The following is a 20,260-nucleotide window of genomic DNA, read 5'->3' on the forward strand; positions in this document are numbered from 1 at the left end:
GGGGCAAAGGGGGTCCTGAGGACACATCCAGAGCAGAGGCCAAGCTCTGCTCCTGTCCCAGCTCAGGGAGAGGGGTGCCGACACCCAGGCACAGCATCGCGGCCACTGCCCAGGCTGGCTACGGGGCCCACGGCCTCTCGAGTCCTCAGCTGGCCCTCAGTTTCCCCCCCGTGTGTAAACCCCGGCACACGGGAAGCGTGCAGTAAATACTAATGATGATGAAAGAATCTGCAGGTGTGAGAGCAGGTGCACAGAGGAGGTGCACGCAGCATCTGCTCAAGAGCCCCAGGTCTCCAGGGACGGGGCTGCGATTGAGTAAAAGACCCTCGAGGGGCCCTTGTTGTGTGAGGGTGTGGGTGATATCAGAGATCCCCAGTCAGGTTGTCTGAACCAGAAACCGTCGCCCAGGCACGGCACGGGGATGCCGGGACCAATGGTGTGATGCTAGGCCAACCTGGGTGCACTCAGCGTCCGGACCTCTTGAAGCTACCCTGGGGCAGCCAGTTTTATTGAGATATAGATGCACATGCCATAAAATCTGCCCACTTAAAAGGTGCAGTTCAGTGATTGTTGATATATTACATTAGTAGTTTTCAAATTGTGGTAACATACCTACAACAAAAGTTGCCACAGCAACCCTTTTTAAGTGGCATTACAGTGTCGTGCAAAGATTACCTTGCTTTCCAAAACTTTCTCGTCACCTCACCCTGAAGCCTCCTCCGGGCCCCTGGCAACCTCCAATCTACTTAACGTCCCTGTGGAGTTGCCTATTTCACGGGCTTCATAGAAATGGAGTCCTACAATAGGTGGCCTTTTGAGTGGCTTCTCTCGCCGAGCATCATGTCACCAGGGCTCATCTACACGGCTTTACAGCTGAGTCCTCGCCCGTCTACCCACTCATCTGCCAATGGACGCGTGGGCTCTTCCACTTTTGCCCACCCCCACCCTTTGCCCCACTTGGTTCGCTCCCACAGACTTGGGTTCCAGGGGAAGGAGGCAGGAAGCCGGCCCTGCAGGGACCCCAGCTCTGCACACCTACGGGCTGCAGCCCCCCTTCCCAGCGTCGGGAGAACCCTCCCTGTCCCCCCAGCCTCAGCCAGGGCCCCTCCCGTGTAAATCCTCTCCACCACTCCTAACGGGCCCTCATTCCTGGCCCCCATCTCAATGCCATTGTTACTCTCACGACTCTTTTGTAAACCTACTCTGGGGCATTTCGGTGAAACTAAGGTTGGTTGGGGCTCGCCCACTTCTATGAATCGCTTAGGATTGTTCAGATTTCAGGAACCGTATCTCAGACCTCGGTCAGGTATTGTCGGGACAGGGGACGGGTGGCGCCTGGGGGCCTGGAAGAGGAGCTCCCGTAGCTGCTACGGAAAGCCTGCCCCAGCTGTTGTAGAAGAAAGTCCTGTCTTGGCAGCCAAGAGAAGCAGCTGCAGGGGCCCGAGGACGCTGCCCCCGCCGGTGGACCTTGGGTCCCTGGGCCTCGAGGAAAACCCACAGGCAGGTGTGGGAGTCAGCAGCACTCAAGTCCACACTGGACTAAGTACTGCAAGGAGACTGGGAGCACAGGCCAGGCTGGGCCCTCAGAAACACGAGCTGAACACCGGGACGTGCCAGACTCAACTCCTGCAGGTGTCTGGAAAGCCCCACTAAAAAGGGGTCAGTAGTGGCAATAAAACTGGACTCGACACGATTTATAACGGCCCAGGGCCCGAGCCTGGCCAGCAGCAGTCCCGCGTCGCGCTGCCAAACCTTACAGGGAAACGGCGCTTTCCCAAGCTGGTCTCCAAAATGACAGAAGAGGGTGTCGGAGCCCGTGAGAGAAGCTCCGCACGGAGCCGCCGAGTTGTGGGGAGCGCTGCCCGCCCTGTCACTTCCATCTCCCTCGCTCTGCAACAGGAACTGCACGCCCAGGGGGGGCCAGGCGCCCTTCTGGGGTCTCGAGCGCCTCTGCGACCAAGTATAGCAAGGCCGCTGCCTCTGCAAACTCCCAGGGCAAGGACTCAGGGCCGCATATCCCGCCGGCAGTGAGCCCTGGGTGAGGGAGGCGACACTGTGGTCCTGGCGGCCCCTCCGCCCGCGCTCAGGAGGCCGGGAAGGTGACACGCTCCCCCCCGCGGCACGGGCCCCGCCGGCAGGGGGCGCGCGGCCCGGTGGGCACGGATGCGCATGCGCCAGGCGGGTCGCTTTCCGGCAGCGTGGCGGAACAGTCCCGCAGTTTCGCGCAGCTTGGCGACGTCGGCGCCCCGCGCCCAGCCGCAGTACGGCCGCCATGGCGTCGCCCTTCAGCGGGGTGCTGCAGCTGACAGACCTGGATGACTTCATCGGACCGTCTCAGGTGGGGCGGCCCGGGTGGGTGGCGGCCGTGCCTGGCGGGGGGTGGGGGGGGGGCTCCCTCCGCTCGGTTTCTTTCCCTGAAAAACGAGATCGGAACCCAGACTCCCCGCCCGCGTCCCCCCGGGCCTCTGGCGCTCGGGCTAGCTTCCTACCGATGGGGACCCGAGGCCAGGGATGGAGGCGCCCCGAGCCGGGTTCCTGTGCCGCGAGGCGAGGCGAGGCCAGGTCACCAGCCCGCACCGCCCAATAGGACAAGTAGTTTCGGGTCATCACGCTGTCCTCGGCGCGACCGGGGGACGGGAGTGCCGAGTGGGCAGCAGGAAGCAGGAGGGAGCCTGGCAGTGGCGGGCTCAGGACTGAGGCCGGACGAACCTGTCCGCTTACTCTGGTAGACGGGGGCGGGGAACGATCCCATCTCAGTTTGGAAGGCAGGGGAGTAGGTCCCTTGGAATCACCTACTGTGACTGGGGCGGGGGGTGGGGGGCGGTGGTCGTCCTAGGTGCTGGTTTGGGGAGGAAGACAGAGCTTGCCCCTAAAGCGGACAGGTCAGGTACACTTGAAAGCGGGAGGCAGCCTTCTCTGGTGTAGCTGCCTATCAACTGCACCAGCTGCGCAGGACACACAGGGCTGGGAGGGGGAGGGCGTGGGGCTGGTCACAGCTCCGAGGTCAGGGATGAGCTTGGACAAGGCCCCCCCCCCCCCCACCAGGGCTTTCTGGGGCTGATCATCTCTGGGAAGGGAATGGCCAGAGAGACTCTTGTAGTGACAGCGAGAAAGGGCAAGAACTCGAAGTTGAAGAGAAAAAGAACATTTCACTGGGCAAGGCGGGGACTCCAAGTGTTCCTGGAGCGATGCAGAAATGGTGGTTCCTGGGCGTCCTCTTGGTAGCCAGGGTAACACTGGCTCTCCATGTGTGGCCACGCCTTTGGTTTGTGCTGAACGGAGTAAAGGTCGGAGCTGGTGGTGCCCGCAGGTGCCTTAGTGTGTAGGCCCAGCTAAGGCCACCTTCCCCTGACTGAGCTGCAGAGTAGGCCTCAGTGCTGGCAGGGGTTAGAACGTGTGCCCCTGTGCAAGCAGGGTGACAGCTGTATTGCCATGACTGCTGCTGTGGCAGGAAGAGAGTCGGGCAGCACCCCTGTCCCATGTGGTGGTCCCCTCCTCTTCGGTAACCTCCACAGACTCGGGCCCCCACTTGGGGTCTCTTCCTGGTACAGGATTGCATCAAGCCCATGAAGGTGGATAAGAGGTCGGGAAGCGGCGTGGCCAAGATCCACATCGAAGACGATGGCAGTTACTTCCAGGTCACTCAGGTAAGTTCCAGCCCAGATGACCAAACACCTGTTTTTGCTGCTCCGTCCAGTCACAGGTACGGAGATCATGGGACCTTTCGCTGTCATCAGAGTGGTCAGATTCACTGTCGTCACGGCTGGGAGGGCAGAGATGGTGCCTGGGGTGGTGGTGGAGGGGCACAGAGGCAGAACATGGAGCTGTGGGGGGGGGGGGCTCTTTTTGCAGATGGTGGTTCCTGTCTTCCCTTCCCTCTCCCCCACCGCCACCGTGAGTTCTAATTCTGTAAGATTTTCCAGTTAAGGACCCCCTGGGCGACTCAGTTGGTTAAGCGTCTGACACTCTCTTTTTATTTTTTTATGTTTATTTTTGAGAGAGAGAGAGCGAACTTGAGAAGGGGAGGGGCAGAGAGAGAAGGAGACACAGAATCTGAAGCAAGCTGCAGGCTCTTAACTGTCAGCACGGAGCCTGATGCGGGGCTTGAACCCACAAACCGTGAGGCCCTGACCTGAGCCAAAGTTGGACACTTCACAGACTGAGCCACCCAGGCGCCCCAACCGATATTTAATTTTTAAAAATTCAGTGGCACACAAAGCCAGCCTCCTACCACATTGGGTGTCGGTGTTGTGAGCCAGAGAATAAAGGCCTCCTTCAGGTTCCGTTATGCTGAGTGCTCGTGTCCTTGCGTAGAGGCCCTCTGAGTCCCGAGTGCTTGTGCTTTCCAGGATGGAGGGACCCGGAAGCTGGAGAAGGCCAAGATCTCGCTGGATGACTGCCTGGCATGCAGTGGCTGTGTCACCTCGGCAGAGACCGTGCTCATCACTCAGCAAAGCCACGAGGAGCTGCGGAAGGTTATAGATGCCAATAAGGTAAGTGGGGGGGCGTCTTTGAGAGTTTCTTAACCTGACGTCGCCCCAGTGTCCTTTGCTCTTACTGCCAAGGGCAGCCCATCTGGTGCCTCCTGCCTCTTGTAGGTGTCGTCGGCAGGATGCCCGTGAATTGCTGGTCAGGATTTCACACCGGGGTGTGGGGCCCTGCGTGTACGTGGAAGCGACACGCCCTGCCGGAGGCGGCACGCACTCCCCCAGCGCTGGCCCCCTGGGAGTCTGTAAAACACAGCGAGTGAGCATGTGTCCTCTGCTTTGCAGACGGCGGCCCCCGGTCAGCAGAGGCTGGTTGTCGTGTCCGTCTCGCCCCAGTCCAGGGCATCGCTGGCCGCACAGTTCGGGCTGAACCCTACAGACACTGCCAGGAAGCTGACTGCATTCTTTAAGAAAATCGGTAGGCAGCAGACCTCGCGTGCGTGCTGAGCTCAGCGTGTGCGGGGTCCAGCGAGGGGCTCCTCCGGCCTCTGACTCACTGAACTCAAACGCACCAGAAACTGTTCTGAGTTGACTTCAGTATGAAGTTTGGGCTTGACAAATGAGAGCTGAGCCTTTTAAGAGGCAGCCATCTGAATCGTGGCTGTCCTCCTCCAGTCTGGAATTCCTGGAATTCTCTGGAATTTGCTCCCCCTTGTATTGTTTTTAAACTATCACCCTCGAGGCCCGTTTCCCTGGTCCCCTGTCACGCTCTGGCTCCCAAAGACTTTGGTCGATCTCTGTGAGCCAGGAGCAGGCCTGGGAGGACATGGGGCGGGCACAAGAGGTGTGGCCTGGCCCCGACAGCCGCTGTGCAGACAGCTGAAGCGCCCCTGGAAAGTGGCGTCCCCGCTCCCAGGGGCGTGATCGGGGCCTTGCGACGTAGCCACGCTTCGTGGCGGTGAGGCGGGTGCTTGTGTTGCAGGGGTGCACTACGTGTTCGATACCTCCTTCTCGAGGAACTTCAGTCTCCTTGAGAGCCAGCGAGAGTTTGTGCAGAGATTCCGAGGACAGGCCGACTCCCGGCAGGCCTTGCCTGTGCTTGCGTCCGCCTGCCCAGGTGTGTTCACGCTGCGGGACACGGGGGACAGGAACGCTGGGTGGGGCCACACGAGGCTTCTGCCACAATGGCCGCCTCGGCAGAAGGAGCTGCCCTGAGAGCCACCTGGGGTCACCGAGTTCCCCAAGACTCTCACAGATGCTAGAGGCACACGGCAGTGACAGCAGAGTAGGGACGTTCTTTAACGGGACCAAAACTCCCCGTACAAGCCGGGGCACCCCAGGAGGTCATGCCACTCCCTGCCCAGCTGCTCAGACACCCCGTTCGTTCCCCGTGTCGGCCTCAGGCTGGATCTGCTACGCGGAGAAGACGCACGGAAGCTTCCTCATCCCCTTCCTCAGCACTGTTCGGTCCCCACAGCAGGTCATGGGCTCCCTGGTCAAGGACTTCTTTGCCCGGCAGCAGGTAACAAGAATATTCCAGCTGTGAACGATTCACTGCCATTGTTCTCAAAGATGAGCCAGGACCTCCGATGTCCACACGGCCACACGAGGCATCTCGGTCCCATCCTGGCCGCTGGCCGGCTGTGTCCCAGGCCGCGCCTGTGATGTCACCCCCCACCTTATCCTGCGGGCTCCTTTCCTGTCAGGTCAGGCAGCGACTTCACATTTCCACATTTCCCTGCAGCATTTGACCCCGGACAGGATCTACCATGTGACGGTCATGCCCTGCTATGACAAAAAGCTGGAAGCTTCCAGACCAGACTTTTTCAGCCAGGACTACCAGACTCGTGATGTGGATTGTGTTGTCACCACAGGTGTGGGTCCCACGTAGTGGTATTGCCCGGGTCGTGCCCGCAGGCTCTGGCTGGAGCTGCCAGCCCCTATGCATGAGGCAGCCGGTGGCCCTCCCCTGGGTGCCAGATCAGACCTCACAGCTGTTCCATTGTCTTGGGGAACGTGTGGCCAAAGGGCCAGGTGTTTGCTCTAAAACAGTCTGCGTGAAGAGACGGGTGGGGATTCTCGTCATCCACTCTGACTCACGTGGGCCAGTCACCCCATTTTTGAGTTGAGCAGCCTCACAGTCTCCCAAGTGCTTAAAATACAGAAAAGAAAATGCTCAGGAACCCAGCCAGTGGGGTGGGGAGGGGGCCCCCCTGCAGGAACACATGCCCCTCTCCAGCTCGTGGGGAGCCACGACCACACTGCGGCGGGTCCGGGGATGGGTATGTCCACCCCCCGCCACGCTGCTGGGAGGGCGGAGGGTGGGCTGCGGGTCGGGGGAGCTGGCTGGCTCTTCTGAGGGTCCTCAGAAGTGGAGTCCTTCCTCGCCTCAGTGGCCAGGTTGGCCCTCCACCCGTAAGCCAGGAGGTGGACATCTGGGTCTCTGGAGCTAAGGTACAGGTTGCCAGGGATGCAGATGACGCGGGTGTCCTCAGCGTTCTGTTTTGATTGAGATCTCAGCTGAAGCGCCCCTGTGCTGGGGTCTTATCGTAGGAGAAGTCTTCAAGCTGCTGGAAGAAGAAGGGGTCTCACTCTCGGAACTGGAGCCAGCCCCCCTGGACAGTCTGTAAGTCACCACCCACTGCAGCAGAGGGGAGAACGTGAATCCAGCGTCGGGGAGCTCGACGTGTGGGTTGGGGGGTTGCGGGCGCGCTGGCAAGCAGCAGCAGTGAGGGCGTGGGGGTAGACGGTCCCCAGATGGACCTCAGCTCTGCGTCCCCTCCCTTCCTCTTCTCCACCGTGACTTCCTCCTAGCCAGGTCCGCGTCCGCCCTGTCGCCGGTCTCAGTGCACACAGAGGTGGTCAAGTTCATGACCTGGCCAACGGACAGTGCACTGATGGTCATCAGAGCTGTCCCAAACTTGACACACGTCTGAGCTCCCCAAATAGGTGACTCAACAAGAGGAACGATTTCTCCCACCTGAGCTTCCTCTTGACATGCAGACAAAGGCCCTGGGGGTTCTGGACTCCTCTCCCATCTAGCAAGCAGCTCCCTCACATGGGAGAGACAAAAGGTCACCCGAAAGCTCCCGCTGCCACCGAGGCCATGCTCTGCTCCCCAGGTGCAGCAGTGTGTCTGCCCAGGAGCCCAGCAGCCATCGGGGCGGGGGCTCAGGGGGCTACCTGGAGCACGTGTTCCAGCACGCAGCCCGGGAGCTCTTTGGAATCCACGTGGACGAGATCACCTACAGACCCCTGAGGTCAGTGGGAAGGGCTGGAGCACGGGGACAGGGCAGCAGGCTGGGGTGGGGGAAGACCCAGGGCACCAGCCCTCCTCTCCCGCTCACGTGAACCGGCCTCCCCACCCAGCGGTCCGCGTCCCTGCCCACACCCCAGGGGGTGAGAGCCCCAAGGCCACGGTGGCGCCTGGCACAGGGTGTGTCCCGACACAATGCTCCCTTCCACGGAGGGAGGGCCGGGGGCTTTGTGCGACCTCGCCACGCCTCACGGCCATTCTTGGGAGGGAGGATCAGGACACTGAGGCCCCCTGCCTAACGGCGGAAGCGAGCTTTCTACCCTGTCCTTGCATCCCTGTCCTCCACCGAGGAGCCGGTTAGGTGGCAGATGTGCCTGCAGGGGCAGGTACCGAGGGAGCCTGGCCTGTGCTTCCCCCCAGGAACAAGGACTTCCAGGAGGTGACCCTGGAGAAGGAGGGCCAAATCGTGCTGCACTTTGCCGCGGCCTATGGCTTCCGCAACATCCAGAACCTGGTGCAGAAGCTCAAGCGAGGGCGCTGCCCGTACCATTATGTGGAGGTCATGGCCTGCCCCGCAGGTAGCTGGGGTGGGGCCCGCTTCTCCCAGAGGGCACGGGGGCCCTTTCCAGGACCAGGGCTGTGGGCAGTGTCTCACCAGGGCAGGAGGGGTGGAGGCGGAGCCCGGGGGTCAGGAGGCTCAGGAGGGCCGGTGTTGGGAGCGGGTCGTGCTGTGCTTCCCGACCCCCCGACCCCCCTCCCCGGTATAGGCATCCTCCCTGTCACCGTGCGCTCACCTGTCTTGCTCTTCTACAGGCTGCTTGAACGGCGGAGGCCAGCTCAAGGCCCCCAACACGCCCGGCAAGGAGCTTCTCCAGCGCGTGGAGACGCTGTATAGCACGGTCAGGACGGAGGCACCGGAGGATGCACCTGGCATCCAGGAACTGTACAGGTGCTGGCTGCAGGGCGAGGGCTCGGAGCGCGCTGGCCGCCTGCTGCACACAAGCTACCACGCGGTGGAGAAGGCCAGCTCCAGCCTCGGCATCAGGTGGTAGGAGGCCTCCGCGCCGGCCTTCTAGGCCCGCCACAGCCCGCACCCGGGCTCCCGGGAAGGTCGTGTCCCGAGACCCCGGGGACCACCCCCAAAACGCGGACGTCAGCTGTGGGGATGTGCCGGAGCCCACACAGAAACGAGCCTCAGAACCCCTAGCCGGGACAGGTGTGCTCGTCCTGACTGCCCACTGCAGGAGGTCAGATGGTCCACAAGGTCCCAGAACCTCCCCACAGGCCCCGCTCTGCGAGCAGGGTGCTGGCCACTCCTGCCTTGTGGCCCAAGTGTGTGGGGGTTTCAGCCGGTCCCATGGGCTGCACAAGGCAGAACGAAAGTAGGAGCCAGGCTCCCACTGAAGCCAGGCTGTGAAGGACAGTGATGGGCTGCGCCTGCCGGGCCGGTCCAACTTGGAGCCCAGCGTGAGGAACCCTACCGCGCTGGATGGCGTAGAATGCTGGCAGGAGAAGGGCGCCCAGCCTGCGACACCCCCTGCTGGGGTGCAGCACCTGCCCCACCTGGGACTGGGCACTGATGATGCCAGGCATGGCCTCTGGGACCTGACAGCTTGCGTTCTCTGGGCAGAACTCCAGATGGGAAGCAGGCTCTGTGAGAGAGACCGCTGAGACTAGGCACGAAGTCCCTTCTCCACTTACAGGCGTCGGGGAGAGGACAGATCAGGCTGAGCCCACAGGCCTTTCCTTACCAAGTTCCAAGTCTAATAAAGGGATCTCTCTCCCGATGGTTTCTCTCCGAGAGCATCCACCAGCATCAAAAAAGAAGTCTTTCAAAGCTTTATTCAAAGTTCAAAAGCCCCGTGCACCCCACTAGGCTGCTTCCCAAACACCCAGGTCTCAGGGCTCACGTGCACCCCAGAGAGGGGCCTCATACGTCCCCTGCCAGGGTGCCTACCCTCCAAAGCCAGACAGCCAGCTGGGTGGGGCCATGGAAGGTTCCAGACGCAACCCTCCTGTGGGCTCAATGTGCCGAGGGTTGAAGGAGAAGAGATGTGCTGCCGGGCCGCACGGTGGGTCCACTTGGGGCTCACTTCTGTTGGGGTGTGCTCAGGGCCCCCACTGCAGTGCCAGGAGAGCCCGGGCCTGCGGCTGCAGGGGTTCAGCCGCCCGCTCGAAGCTTGCCCGCTCCCTGCAGAGTGCCTCCAGGACCTCGGCCGGGGCCGCCTTCCCCGTGAACTTGCACACAGGCTCTTCTCTGCGGGGAGAGGGGGCGCCGTGGGGACTCTCCCTGGGGACACTGCCGGGTGGGTGCTGGCAGAGGACACTTAATGAGCAGCCTCTCCCTGGTGCGAGTCAGCCCAATAACCAGTTCCCTGGCACCTCCTGCAGAGCCCAAGTGGCTGCCGAGTCGGGCTCAAGGCCAGCAGGCCGACCCTCAGGCAGCCTGCTCAGTGGGACAGCCCCTGGAGTGGGCACAGGGCCCCCACAAGAAGGCCTGGGATGCCGACCAGTACTCACGCCACCCTTAGGAAGGGGTTGTAGAGGAGCTCCTCGCCCAGGGTGGATGGCACTGTGGGCATGTCGTCCTCATCCCTCTTCTGGAATGACCACAGGCCCTTGTCACAGCCTTGTCTCGAGAGCCCCAGACAACTCCGCTCCACTCAGCCCCGCCCCTTCCTGGGGGCAGGAGCAGAAGAAGGGCTGCCTCGCCCCACCTAGTACTTGAGGGCAGCCACCCTTGGGCCAGTTCTGCCAGCTGCCCAGCCCCTTGGGATTGGGCTGGGGTGGACTGCCACCCATCCCTCCCCTCACCAGTAGGAGCTTCGGTCAGCAGGATACTCAAGGCTAAGCCAGGTCTGATCACTCCAGGCCAGTCATGCCTGACTCCCCCCGCAGTGCCCCTCCTCCGTCCCAATCTTCATCCACCCTCCAAACCTCGCCATTCAGAGGAGTGGCCGCACCTTGGCCCATGACAGCTTGGCCCTCACGTGGTCATTGCCGGGCTCCACTTTCTGTGCAAACTCAAGGTTGCCCAGCGTGTGCTCGTGGCCACAGAACACCTTCTGGAGAAAGGAGGCACTCAGAGGGTGCACAGTGCTGCCACAGGCAGTGATGGGGGAAGGCGCTTACTGGGGCTGGCCTGGACCCTCCCTGGACCCCAGAACCCCAGGCCTGATCTGCCTGGACTCCTTGGCTAAGGTTCACTCTGTATCTCTGGCACAAGGCAGGTACAGAGTGTGGAGGTTGTGCAGGGAGTCTGGACCCTGCAGGAAGGCAAGGGATGCCGGCTCACCGTCTCGGGGGGCAGCGTACCCAGGGTCTCGACCAAGCTCTGATACATTTGCTGAGCTGTGCTCTCCAGGCGCAAGCCACAGCCACCCACCGACAGCGCATCCCCTGGGGAGGAGAGCAGGTCAGGGAAGGTGGGACGGGGTCAGAGGGAGGTGGGGCTGGTAGGGTGGGGCGACCAGTACCCGAGAACACCGCCGGCGGATCAGGACAGTCCTCTTCCCATAGGAAGTAGCTCATGTGGCCGGAGGTGTGGCCCGGCGTCAGGAGACAGCGCACATGGATGGCCCCAAACTGCCGCAGAGGGGCAAGCGGCTGGTGACGCGGGAGGGCTCGCGGCGCCATTCCCACCCCCCACCCCGCCCCCGGACCGGTGCTCACCCGCAGCTCCTCGCCGTGCACCAGCCTGCGGGTCAGCGCGCAGATGCGCTCGTCCGCGCCCAGCACAGCCAGCCCCGGCCGCAGCCGCGCCAGCTCCGCGTTACCCCGAGCATGGTCCCTGCGGAGGGGGCGGAAGCAGGATCACAGGCGGGTCGGGGTGGGGCAGGGGCGATGCCCTCGCGCCTCGGCCCGCCCCGACCGCGCTCACCAGTGGTGGTGGGTGGTCAGCACAGTGGTCAGTGACACCCCCTCCCGGCCCACGATCTCCAGCAGCTGAAAGGGATGGGAGTTAGGGAGATTCGGCCGGGCCAGGTGGCCGCCCCCCACCCACGCTAGGGCGCCAGGTGTGATGTACACAGACTGCCGGGCAGGCCAGGAGCGGGTAGGGGTAGGGGAGATCCAGCAGACGATATCTGAGCGCCCCGTGCGTACAGAACAGTTAGGCACCAGGGAACGGGGAAAACGGAGGTGACGTGGTCCTAAGTTGAGGGCAGACTCAAGATTAGAGAATAGGGGAAAGGCCTGCTCCAACCAGGGTGGTCGGGGCGGTGGGGGGACCCTCGGGGGCCAAGATGCCTAGGCCCGCAGCGGCGCTCCCCGCCGCCCACAGGTTGCCCTCACCCTCTTGGGCACGGCCACGTCCACGGCCACAGCCTCCCGCGTGTGCTCCTCGATGACCAGGTACATGTAGTTATCCTCGAGCACAGGGATGACCTTGACCTTCATGGTCGCAAAGTCCAGGCACCCCGCGTCTTCTCCTAGAGAGGCCCCCGGCTTCTGAGCCCCTTCCCCTGGGCGGGGGCTTCCCTCAAAGCAGGGCTGGGCGAGGGAGGGGTCAGCTCCACACACACTTCAGGGGCCAGAAAGGGAGCCCGCCCCCTGCTCCGTGGACTTCCCGGAGGACCGGCGCGGAAGCCAACGCCCCAGGCTCAGGCGGTCCGGCCAAGTGCGGAGGCCAGCCCCCAGCGACGCCAACGCCGCCGCCGCCCGCTGCGCAGGCCCCGCCCCCCGCCGCGGGCCCGGTCCCCGCGACCGCACCGCCCGCTCCACGCTCAGGCCACGCCCCTCGCGACGATACGACCTCCCCAGCCCCGCCCCACTCACTCCGCCTTCCCCTTGAGCCACGCCCCCATGCCGCTCAGCGCTCTGCCTAAGCCACGCCCCTCACCGAGGCCCCGCCCCCTCCAGGCCCGCCCCCCCCTTTCAGGCCCCCCTCCCGTCACGGCGCGACACGGGTACCGAAATGTTCCCCTTACCCGCAAGGGCTGCGCCCCCCGACTGCGCGGACCGCTTGAGAGACAGCGGGACAGAGATGGGCCCAGGGCACTATCCACAGGGCCCTAGCGAAGCGCGACTCTCCGCCTGGCCGCCGCCAACGGCCCGCGCCCCGGCGCAGGGAGCAAGCGTGCGCGGGCGGGGGCGCGCGCGTGCCCGGTGGGGGCCGCACGCACGTTCGGCCCCGCCACGCGGGGCGCTGCGGTGCGTCCTCCGCGAAGCCTTTCCGGCTCGGAGCTGAGCCAGCCCCTCTTGAGACCCCCAGCCCTTAACTGGAATGTCTGCGTCCCCTTCCCTCAGGCTGGTGGTGGGAGAATCTGCAGTTTATTCGCCTGCCCATCCCAGCGTCCGACCAGAAACAGCAGGCACACAGGGGGCGCCTGCTGAGTGTGTGAACCCCCACGGTAGAGCAGGGCACTCTGCGAGAGAAAAACGGTAACAGCAGCGGTCACTCTGTCTCACACCTTCCCAGGCTGGGCGCTCTCATGCACTCTTGGTTCCATCTGCGCCCAGGATAAACGCAGCGGTGCTGGTCTGCATTTCGGAGAGGAGAAAACGGAAACCCAAAAGGATGGACCATGGAATGAGCTGAGAGAGTGCCCCATCCCACCTCCTCAGCCACCACCGAACTTCCCCTTCCCGACTGACTGCCCTCGTGGGTGGGGCCCTCAGAGACCGGGGACCAGCAGGAGACCAACAGAGGCCTTAGCAACGCCCCAAGCCTCTGTGTTGCAGCAACAGGCCAGTAGGCAAGGTGGCACTGCACTTGGGCCAGACTTCCTTTTGCTTATGGAGCATGCGGCAGCCCCAGGCCCCAGGCCGGAGCCCCCACCCTGGGCCACTGAGAATGTGAGTCCTTCCAGGACACTCCTTCCAGGACGCTTCTGTCATGGGGTCAGGGTGCCTCCCCATCACCTCAAAGGCCAGGAAGGGTGCCGGTAGCCATGTCCTGGATTTGATCCTGGCCATGGGAGAAACTGCCTAGTTCACTCAGGCTGTGGGTGTGTGTGTGTGTGTGTGTGTGTGTAGGGGATATTAGGGAGGAAGAGTGCATGGCTGGTGGCTCCATGGGAGTGGAGGCCACAGCCCAGGCCTGAGACCCACCTGGGGGGTGCGGGTAGGCGGTTCCTCCCCAGGTTCTGCGGCAGGCCGAGGACTGGACAACCAGCCTCAAGACAGAGCTTCCCTCAGATCTACAACTGAGTGAGGAGCAGCGGCTGCAGGTTGGTGTGGGGCCCTGGGGTGCTAGCAAGGAGGGTCCCACAGACCCCACCTCTTACTCTGGCCACCCACAGATCTCCAAGGAGTTGGTTGACCTGCAGATCACAACGCATCACTTGCGGGAGCAACACGAGGCTGAACTCTTCGAGCTGAAGAGTGAGGTGGGTGCTGATGTGTGCCCACATGTGCCCTGAACACACAGGAGGAGGGTGCATACCAAGGACCAGTGCTGGGAGGGGTCCAGGGGCACCCCATGTGATTGTACACACTCACGGAGTGCCTGTGTCTCCACCTCTCCCGCGTGTGCTGTGGTGCCCTGCATGGGTCCAGATGATGTTGACCTGCCTCGGGTGTCCTGGCAGGCAGGCGCACCTGCTCACCCTGGCCACCCTGCAGGTCCTGCGGCTGGAGAGCCGGGTGCTGGAGCTGGAGCTGCATGGAGATTGTGCAGCCCCGGCAGAGGCTGACCTGGGGCGCCGCCAGAAGCTGGCACAGGGGCTTGGGCACAAGGCCCAGGAGCAGGTACACTCCATCCACCACAGACCCCAGGTCACCCTAAGTGCATGGAGGGCCTGCCTGGGTGGATTGGGCGGCGGGGAGCCAAACAGGGGTGCACAGGGGCGCGGTGAGGTTGGGACCGGCTCTCCTATACAGGCACAGCCTGAGGACTTCTTGACCCCTAAGACCGAACAACAGAAGCTGGGGAACAGTGTGAGTGTGCAGCTCCCTAGTCTGGGAATTAGTGCAGATCTGTCCCAGCCCACGGTGCTGCTGGGCAAGGCCAGGGACCCAGAGCTTGGGGTCTCATTCAGCCAGCCCTTGTGTACCCGGCAGCTACAGGGAGAATGGCAGCGAGTGCTGGAGCAGCACAGGGCCCAGAAGCAGGCACTGGAGACCCGCGTGTGAGTGGCTGCCTCACCCGGGATGGGGAGGATCCGGGAGGGCACCTGGCCGCAGATCGGCTGTTCCCAAGAGACAGAGGGAGGCCCCGCCCTGAGCCCAGCTGAGCTTGACACCCACGTCTGCAGGGCAGATCTGGGTCGGCGGCTGCAGGGAGCCCGAGAGGAGGCCAGGATAGCTGGGCAGCGACTGGCCACACAAGCCATGGTGAGGCCCAGCCCTATCCCCTGACATCTGGTAGATGGGTGTCTTACAACGTCAGCAAAGGGCCACCTCGTGGAGCGTAGGTTCAAGGCTGCCTCCACTCGCAGGTATTGTCTGCCTCCCAGGGCCAGCTCCGCCAGGCTGAGGCGGAGAACGCCCAGCTGCAGCTGCAGCTCAAGAAGCTGAACCAAGAGTATGCCATCCAGCTGCAGCGATGTGCCCAAACCGTGGCCGTGAGCACCACCTGGGGGTGGCCCTGTGCTGGCTGGGAGGCTTCGGGTCCCGCGGAGCCCAAGCCTGGCCCTAGTGCGCTGGGCTGTTTCCGGGAGACTGGGCCCGGCCTGCCGCACGGCCTAATCTGCTCCACAGAGGGAACCGTGGGAGGAAGTGTGGGCCCAACCAAGCCCCGCCCTTGTCAGCCCTGGCCCCACCCCCCCACCCCCAGCCCCGCCCAATCTCCTCCAGGAGTCTGCAAAGCGCACCGGCCAGGTGCCGGAAGCGGCAGCCCTTAGGACGTTCCTGGAGACCACTCTGGAGGACATCCGGGCAGCACACCGCAGCCGTGAACAGCAGTTGGCCCGGGCTGCTCGCGCCTACCGCAAGCGCCTGGCAGATCTGAGCCGTAGACATGAGGAGCTGCTGGCCAACCACAGGTGGGCCCGTCCCTGAGACGGGCACCTGGGGGTGGGGTGGCCCTGTGTGACCCGACATGTGGCTTAGTGTGCAGCAGGTGCCGGCAGACCCCAGTGGGGCACCCTGGACCCCCAAGGCTACCTTTGATGCAGCCACCTCAGACGTGGAGCCACTGCCTCTGCACCTGGTCACCAAACTCAGTCACCTACCAGAGAAGCAGGCCAGGCTGGAGACGAAGCTTTGGAAGCTCCAGGCCCAGGTGGGCTCTCCCTGCTGCCCTACACTGGCCTTGGAGCTCAGAGCCCCAGAAGGAACCCCAGCCCCATGACAGGCTCAGCAAAGGTCCAACCCTTGAGTAGCCTGCCTTATTGAGCTGACAGAGAATTCCCACCACACAGCCTTTCCAGTCCAATGGGCTCATGACGCTCCTCTTGTTCCTACAGAAGGGACCCAGTGGAGCCTCCCAGGGGAGCACATCAGAGCCACAGTGAGTACCCTGGGGTGGGTGTTGGGGAGACCTGCGGGGAGAGCATTCATTTATCCCCCCAACTCTAACTGCGGGGTGGGAGAACAGGGAGGCCCATCTGTGTCCTTGGGTCTCGGCCTATATGGGGGGCATCAACAATCACAGAAAGCCAAGTGCCTGGGGTGAAGGGGGTACCTGACAGGAGAGGGGCTAACCGTGACTAGAAGGATCAGGGAGGGGCGCCTGGGTGGCTCAGTCGGCTAAGCGTCCGACTTCGGCTCAGGTCACGATCTCGCGGTCCGTGAGTTCGAGCCCCGCATCAGGCTCTGTGCTGACCGCTCAGAGCCTGGAGCCTGTTTCAGATTCTGTGTCTCCCTCTCTCTCTGCCCCTGCCCCGTTCATGCTCTGTCTCTCTCTGTCTCAAAAATAAATAAACGCTAAAAAAAAAATTTAAAAAAAAAAAATAGAAGGATCAGGGAGAGACCCTGAGGAAGGGACATTTCAGCAAGACCCAGAGGACGGAAGGATGAAGAAGTGGGGTGGGATGGCCAGCAGAGGCCCTGGCCCCAGGACGGGATAGGGGCGGGCCGCCTGGTGACTTTCACAGCCCTTGCCTCTAGATCTCCGTGTGTCTGACTACAGTGGGCAGGGACTGTGTCAGCGCAACTCCGAGTTTCGAGAAGCAAACCCCTAGAATGGGGGAAGTCCTCCATCAACATCCATACAGCACTGGGGTCACTATGTTACCTCGTGACTCAGTCCTCTCTGAGTCCCTGTACAGATGGCTCAAAGGCCCAAGCGGGGCCCAAAGTGGACAGGTGGGTCCATGCAGTCCTGCACTGGCTCCCAGCAGGCAAGTCAGGAATCTAGGTGCCCCAATTTGAGCATGGTCATTGGTCAACACCTGGCCTGATGCTGGCCCTCCTACATGCCCCTCCCTCTCTCCTCCCAGGGGCCAGGAACCTGCCTCCTGGGCCCAGATCCACCAGAAGCTCCAGGACTTCTCCCGTGGCACCCAGGTAGTGGGCAAGGCCTGGCTGGGGACCCCCTCCTCACACTCTGTCCTGCCTCAGAGCTTCTGCCCTCCCCATGCCAGGCAGAGCTGGAACGTGAGCGGGCAAAGCTACTAGTCCGGGCCACGATGGCTGAGGAGCAACTCTCTGAGCTACAGGACTATGTGGACCAGCACTTAGGCAGGTGGGCTGGGAGTGAACTGAGGGCCTCAGCTCCAGGCAAGAGAGTCAGGGCTTGTGCACAGCCAGGCAGGTGACTAAGCCTGACTCCTTCGAGCAGGTACAAACAAGAGATCCTGAGGCTGAGGAAGCTAATGGGTACAGAGGATGCCTGCAAAGTGGGGGCCACCCCTCCAGTCAAGCCCCAGCACTCCAAGACCCGCAGCCGCTAGCCAGCTGTCAAATGCACTCAGCAGAACTCTTCGCAGCCGGCATGGAACCCTCCTCACGGCACCCCCTTGCGGGCAGGGGTCATGCCACCCAACCCTCCACCTAACAAGAGTCAGTACGTGTAGTCCAGAGTCTTTATTGTGTCCAAGTGGTCAGCCAACCTGAGAACGGGGGGCCCCAGGGACTGAGGCAGAACTGGGTTCCGGGGAAGCCTGACCGTTTGGCCCACCACTATGGACATCATAGGCCCAGACACGGTCCAGACCCTCCCCCATCACAGCCACAGGCTGCCACGTGGGGAGGGGGAAGCGCCCTGACACCACTCGGGCCCCTGCGGGCAACTCTGCCCGCAGCTTGTCTTCCAGCAGGGGGAGCTGTGGGAGAGAGAGCAGGAGGGAGGACAGGGTGGGCAAGATTGAATACAACTGCCCCTGCCCAGCTCCTCCAGGCCCAACCCCTCCATTGAGGGTGGCCCGGGCCTCCCCTGGGGCTAGCAAACCCCAGACCTACCACGCTAGGGGCCAGGAACACAGACACGTTGTGGCAGTCCCTCAGGCTCACCTGCAAGAAGAGGTCACCCCAGCAGGGAGCGGGGCCCCAGCCGAGGAAGAGGTGTGGTGAGCTTGGGGTAACTGTGGCTTCCAAGTCCTGGCCCCAGCCCACGCGGGTGCAGGCAGGGGAACCTGGGGTTGTCAGCAGGGTGGCCAACCCAGAGCTGGAAGTGTGGAGACCAGGCGTGGGGGCCCCTGGGGGTCCGGGACTCCCTGGGTTACCTTCCAGAGGTCCTCACGCAAGTAGCAAACACTGCCGGCACAGCCTGCTCTCCACGCGTGCAGCCGGGCCAGCCCCACTAGCCACGGGTTCAGCTCGTAGCCCACAGCCGGGCGGAGACCGCACTTATGAGCAGCCAGCACCTGTGGGCACACGCAACTGTGGGTCCAGAAGGTGGGGAGGTGCGCTGGCGAGAGGGGGAGACAAGGACACCCCCCCGCATCCCACTCCTTACAATCCTGCCGTCGCCAGAGCCCAGGTCCACCGTCTTTCCAGGACGGCCTCGCAATAGCGACAACACGTGCTCCACCTGCCGCTCACTTGCACCGACATAGGGCACCTGGGCAAGGAGGCAAGCGGGGCTGGGTCCCCAAACCTGATCCCACGTTGGGGGGAGGGGGGCGGTGAGACGCGCAGAGCTTGCCTCCTGAGCTTTCAAGGTCCCCACCCGCGGCCCGCCAGGGAGAGGCAGCACCTCCCACTCGCTGCGGGTTCGGCTCCGCCCCCGGACCCCGCCCCCAGCCAGGGCTCCGCCCCGCACCTGCAGCCGCAGCGGCACGCGGCGGAAGCCAGGCTGCAGCAGCAGCGCCCACGCGATGTAGGCGGCCAGGCCTGAGCCCGCCGCCGCCTGCAGCAGCTCCAGCGCGCCCAGCCGCCGCTCGCGCAGCTCCGACAGCGCCTCGCCCGGGTCGTCCTGCTCCATGGCGGCGGGACGCGCGCCCCAGGGTCGCCCCGCCCGAAGGCCCCTCCCGGGCTCGGGTCGGACACCCTCACACGCGAGCCGAAAGCCGGAGGGGGCCCTCCTCCCCGCCCCCCACCGGAAGTGGCGGGCGCCGGAAGTGCGGGGGAGCGCCGGAAGCGGCCTTCCACTCGCTTTCCGCCGCGGCCCGGCGCCCTTCCCGCGCGTTCCGGGTCCTACGGGGACGTCTGCGGCCGCCAGCCGCACCGGCCCAGCCGGCGCACGCAGGGAACCCCTGGGAAGGGCAAGGCAGGCGTGGCCGGAGGCGGGGGCGGGGGGCGGCCGTGGAGCTTGGCGGGAAGGGAGCCCCGGGGTGTGGGGCGGCCCGAGCCGCAAGGCTGTCTCAGAGAGACTGGTGGAGGTCCCCGCCCACCGCGACACCCGAAGGCCAGCCAAGCCCGGGGGCGGGCTCAGGGAGGACACCCTCCCGGGTCCGTCCCACAGCTGAAGGCAATTAGCCCGAGTGGACAGGACGGGGAGGGTGCGGCGGAAGTTGGGAGCTCAGCTGAGAGGTAGGGTTGACCAGGAGATCTAGCTGACCCGAGAAGGCACATGTTGGCTGTGAGTGTGGTCGGACGGGGGCCGGATATGAGGGGTCGAGCGACTGGCAGCCGGCCCAGCCACGGGAGTGGAAGAAAGAGCCCCAAGAGCTAGGCAGACCACCTTCCTTCTCCAGAAACGCAAAAAAAAAAAAAAAAAAAAAAAAATTGAGTTCCCGGAGGTGACCTGGCAAAGCCTGGGGGTGGGAGAAACAAATAGGGGGACAGAGCCCTGGGTCAGGTGGCAGAGCCAGAACCTCCTCATCCCACCTTGAGGCTGGGTGAGATGTCTCGTGAATGTTAGGGGCTTTCATGTACACAGGTCATGGCCTGGCTCCTTGGACGTCCGCGGCCCTGGTCAGGAGCCTCAGCATCAGGCAATATAAACATGCCCAAGACCCCTGCCCACACCTTCAGGTACACATTGCCTCACATGCCTGCCTGTACTTGTCCCCAACTGGCCCCAGTCCTGAAAGACAGGCGCCTGTGGGTGGCAGGAAACTCCAGTGCCATGCTCCCAAGAAATGAGCACTGGGGAGGAGGGTCGGCCCCATGTGGCTCACAGGATCCTGTCTCCTGTGGGACTGTCACTGGGCCCTCCCCAGAAAGAAAGTTCGTACACTGGGCTCTAGGCAGTTGCGGGGGGGGGGGGGGGGTGCTTACACAGTACCCCACCCTTGTGTGTTTTGTTCCTTGTTTTATTCCTAGGGCAGCACCTGGCACCTAGAAGGCACTCAATAAAAGCTGTTGACTG

General features: G+C 63.3%; 4 protein-coding genes and 1 long non-coding RNA gene across 16 annotated transcripts; 2 read left to right on the top strand and 3 right to left on the bottom strand.

The window, feature by feature from the left end:
- Positions 1-2,198: 2,198 nt before the first annotated feature.
- Positions 2,199-9,470, top strand: CIAO3 (cytosolic iron-sulfur assembly component 3). The gene is made up of 11 exons (XM_045461538.1): positions 2,199-2,338; positions 3,552-3,647; positions 4,350-4,493; positions 4,773-4,905; positions 5,410-5,544; positions 5,831-5,949; positions 6,172-6,301; positions 6,981-7,053; positions 7,550-7,687; positions 8,104-8,261; positions 8,497-9,470. Exons 1-11 carry the CDS (start codon positions 2,273-2,275, stop codon positions 8,733-8,735), a joined length of 1,431 nt encoding a protein of 476 aa, XP_045317494.1. The 5' UTR covers positions 2,199-2,272; the 3' UTR covers positions 8,736-9,470.
- LOC123589463 lies at positions 5,703-7,722 on the bottom strand. Its single transcript, XR_006708344.1, has 3 exons — positions 7,611-7,722; positions 7,408-7,480; positions 5,703-6,994 (listed from the first exon to the last, which is right to left on the bottom strand). It is a non-coding gene; the product is annotated as an uncharacterized LOC123589463 (long non-coding RNA).
- A 38-nt stretch (positions 9,471-9,508) lies between the features above and the next one.
- On the bottom strand, positions 9,509-12,720 carry HAGHL (hydroxyacylglutathione hydrolase like). 6 transcript variants are annotated; one of them, XM_045461561.1, is made up of 9 exons: positions 12,612-12,720; positions 11,977-12,051; positions 11,564-11,628; positions 11,356-11,473; positions 11,160-11,268; positions 10,979-11,082; positions 10,647-10,748; positions 10,204-10,283; positions 9,509-9,940 (listed from the first exon to the last, which is right to left on the bottom strand). In XM_045461561.1, the coding sequence occupies exons 2-9, from the start codon at positions 12,040-12,042 to the stop codon at positions 9,793-9,795; spliced, it is 792 nt and encodes a 263-aa protein (XP_045317517.1). In that variant the 5' UTR covers positions 12,043-12,051; positions 12,612-12,720; the 3' UTR covers positions 9,509-9,792. The 6 variants fall into 6 exon arrangements, with proteins under 6 accessions (XP_045317517.1, XP_045317516.1, XP_045317515.1 ...); XM_045461560.1 differs by lacking the exon at positions 12,612-12,720 and having other exon boundaries at positions 10,647-10,745; positions 11,977-12,426; XM_045461559.1 differs by lacking the exon at positions 12,612-12,720 and having other exon boundaries at positions 11,977-12,415.
- Positions 12,721-13,309: 589 nt separating this feature from the next.
- CCDC78 (coiled-coil domain containing 78) lies at positions 13,310-17,581 on the top strand. Of its 6 annotated transcripts, none has more exons than XR_006708342.1 (13): positions 13,310-13,479; positions 13,767-13,853; positions 13,926-14,012; positions 14,248-14,562; positions 14,686-14,753; positions 14,880-14,958; positions 15,063-15,188; positions 15,421-15,608; positions 15,676-15,847; positions 15,987-16,075; positions 17,007-17,073; positions 17,155-17,251; positions 17,348-17,462. XR_006708342.1 is itself a non-coding variant. In XM_045461533.1 (13 exons), exons 1-13 carry the CDS (start codon positions 13,420-13,422, stop codon positions 17,561-17,563), a joined length of 1,422 nt encoding a protein of 473 aa, XP_045317489.1. In that variant the 5' UTR covers positions 13,312-13,419; the 3' UTR covers positions 17,564-17,581. The 6 variants fall into 6 exon arrangements, 5 of the variants coding, with proteins under 5 accessions (XP_045317489.1, XP_045317486.1, XP_045317490.1 ...); XM_045461533.1 differs by lacking the exon at positions 17,155-17,251 and having other exon boundaries at positions 13,312-13,479; positions 14,248-14,373; positions 14,506-14,562; positions 17,348-17,581; XM_045461531.1 differs by having other exon boundaries at positions 13,313-13,479; positions 17,151-17,251; positions 17,348-17,581.
- Positions 17,578-20,163, bottom strand: ANTKMT (adenine nucleotide translocase lysine methyltransferase). 2 transcript variants are annotated; one of them, XM_045461565.1, is made up of 5 exons: positions 18,770-20,163; positions 18,464-18,568; positions 18,231-18,371; positions 17,968-18,018; positions 17,578-17,831 (listed from the first exon to the last, which is right to left on the bottom strand). In XM_045461565.1, exons 1-5 carry the CDS (start codon positions 18,929-18,931, stop codon positions 17,610-17,612), a joined length of 681 nt encoding a protein of 226 aa, XP_045317521.1. In that variant the 5' UTR covers positions 18,932-20,163; the 3' UTR covers positions 17,578-17,609. The 2 variants fall into 2 exon arrangements, with proteins under 2 accessions (XP_045317521.1, XP_045317522.1); XM_045461566.1 differs by lacking the exon at positions 17,968-18,018.
- Between the last annotated feature and the right edge of the window lie 97 nt (positions 20,164-20,260).

Source organism: Leopardus geoffroyi, chromosome E3 (assembly GCF_018350155.1).
Source record: "Leopardus geoffroyi isolate Oge1 chromosome E3, O.geoffroyi_Oge1_pat1.0, whole genome shotgun sequence".
Classification (NCBI taxonomy): domain Eukaryota; kingdom Metazoa; phylum Chordata; class Mammalia; order Carnivora; family Felidae; genus Leopardus; species Leopardus geoffroyi.

Bases quoted from the DNA above. Each gene is read 5' to 3' on its own strand.
- CIAO3 (XM_045461538.1), top strand. From the start codon at position 2,273: ATGGCGTCGCCCTTCAGCGGGGTGCTGCAGCTGACAGACCTGGATGAC. The intron at 5,950-6,171 runs GTAACAAGAATA...ATTTCCCTGCAG, and splicing joins ACTTCTTTGCCCGGCAGCAG to CATTTGACCCCGGACAGGAT. The intron at 8,262-8,496 runs GTAGCTGGGGTG...GCTCTTCTACAG, and splicing joins GGTCATGGCCTGCCCCGCAG to GCTGCTTGAACGGCGGAGGC.
- HAGHL (XM_045461559.1), bottom strand. From the start codon at position 12,081: ATGAAGGTCAAGGTCATCCCTGTGCTCGAGGATAACTACATGTACCTG. The intron at 11,474-11,563 runs GTGAGCGCGGTC...CCCCCTCCGCAG, and splicing joins CTGACCACCCACCACCACTG to GGACCATGCTCGGGGTAACG. The intron at 10,749-10,978 runs GTGAGCCGGCAT...TCCTTTCTCCAG, and splicing joins GTACGCTGCCCCCCGAGACG to AAGGTGTTCTGTGGCCACGA.
- CCDC78 (XM_045461530.1), top strand. From the start codon at position 13,420: ATGGAGCATGCGGCAGCCCCAGGCCCCAGGCCGGAGCCCCCACCCTGG. The intron at 14,013-14,247 runs GTGGGTGCTGAT...GCCACCCTGCAG, and splicing joins TCTTCGAGCTGAAGAGTGAG to GTCCTGCGGCTGGAGAGCCG. The intron at 14,754-14,879 runs GTGAGTGGCTGC...CCACGTCTGCAG, and splicing joins CAGGCACTGGAGACCCGCGT to GGCAGATCTGGGTCGGCGGC.
- ANTKMT (XM_045461565.1), bottom strand. From the start codon at position 18,931: ATGGAGCAGGACGACCCGGGCGAGGCGCTGTCGGAGCTGCGCGAGCGG. The intron at 18,569-18,769 runs GTGCGGGGCGGA...CTCCTTGCCCAG, and splicing joins GCGTGCCGCTGCGGCTGCAG to GTGCCCTATGTCGGTGCAAG. The intron at 17,832-17,967 runs GTAGGTCTGGGG...TCTCTCCCACAG, and splicing joins TGTTCCTGGCCCCTAGCGTG to CTCCCCCTGCTGGAAGACAA.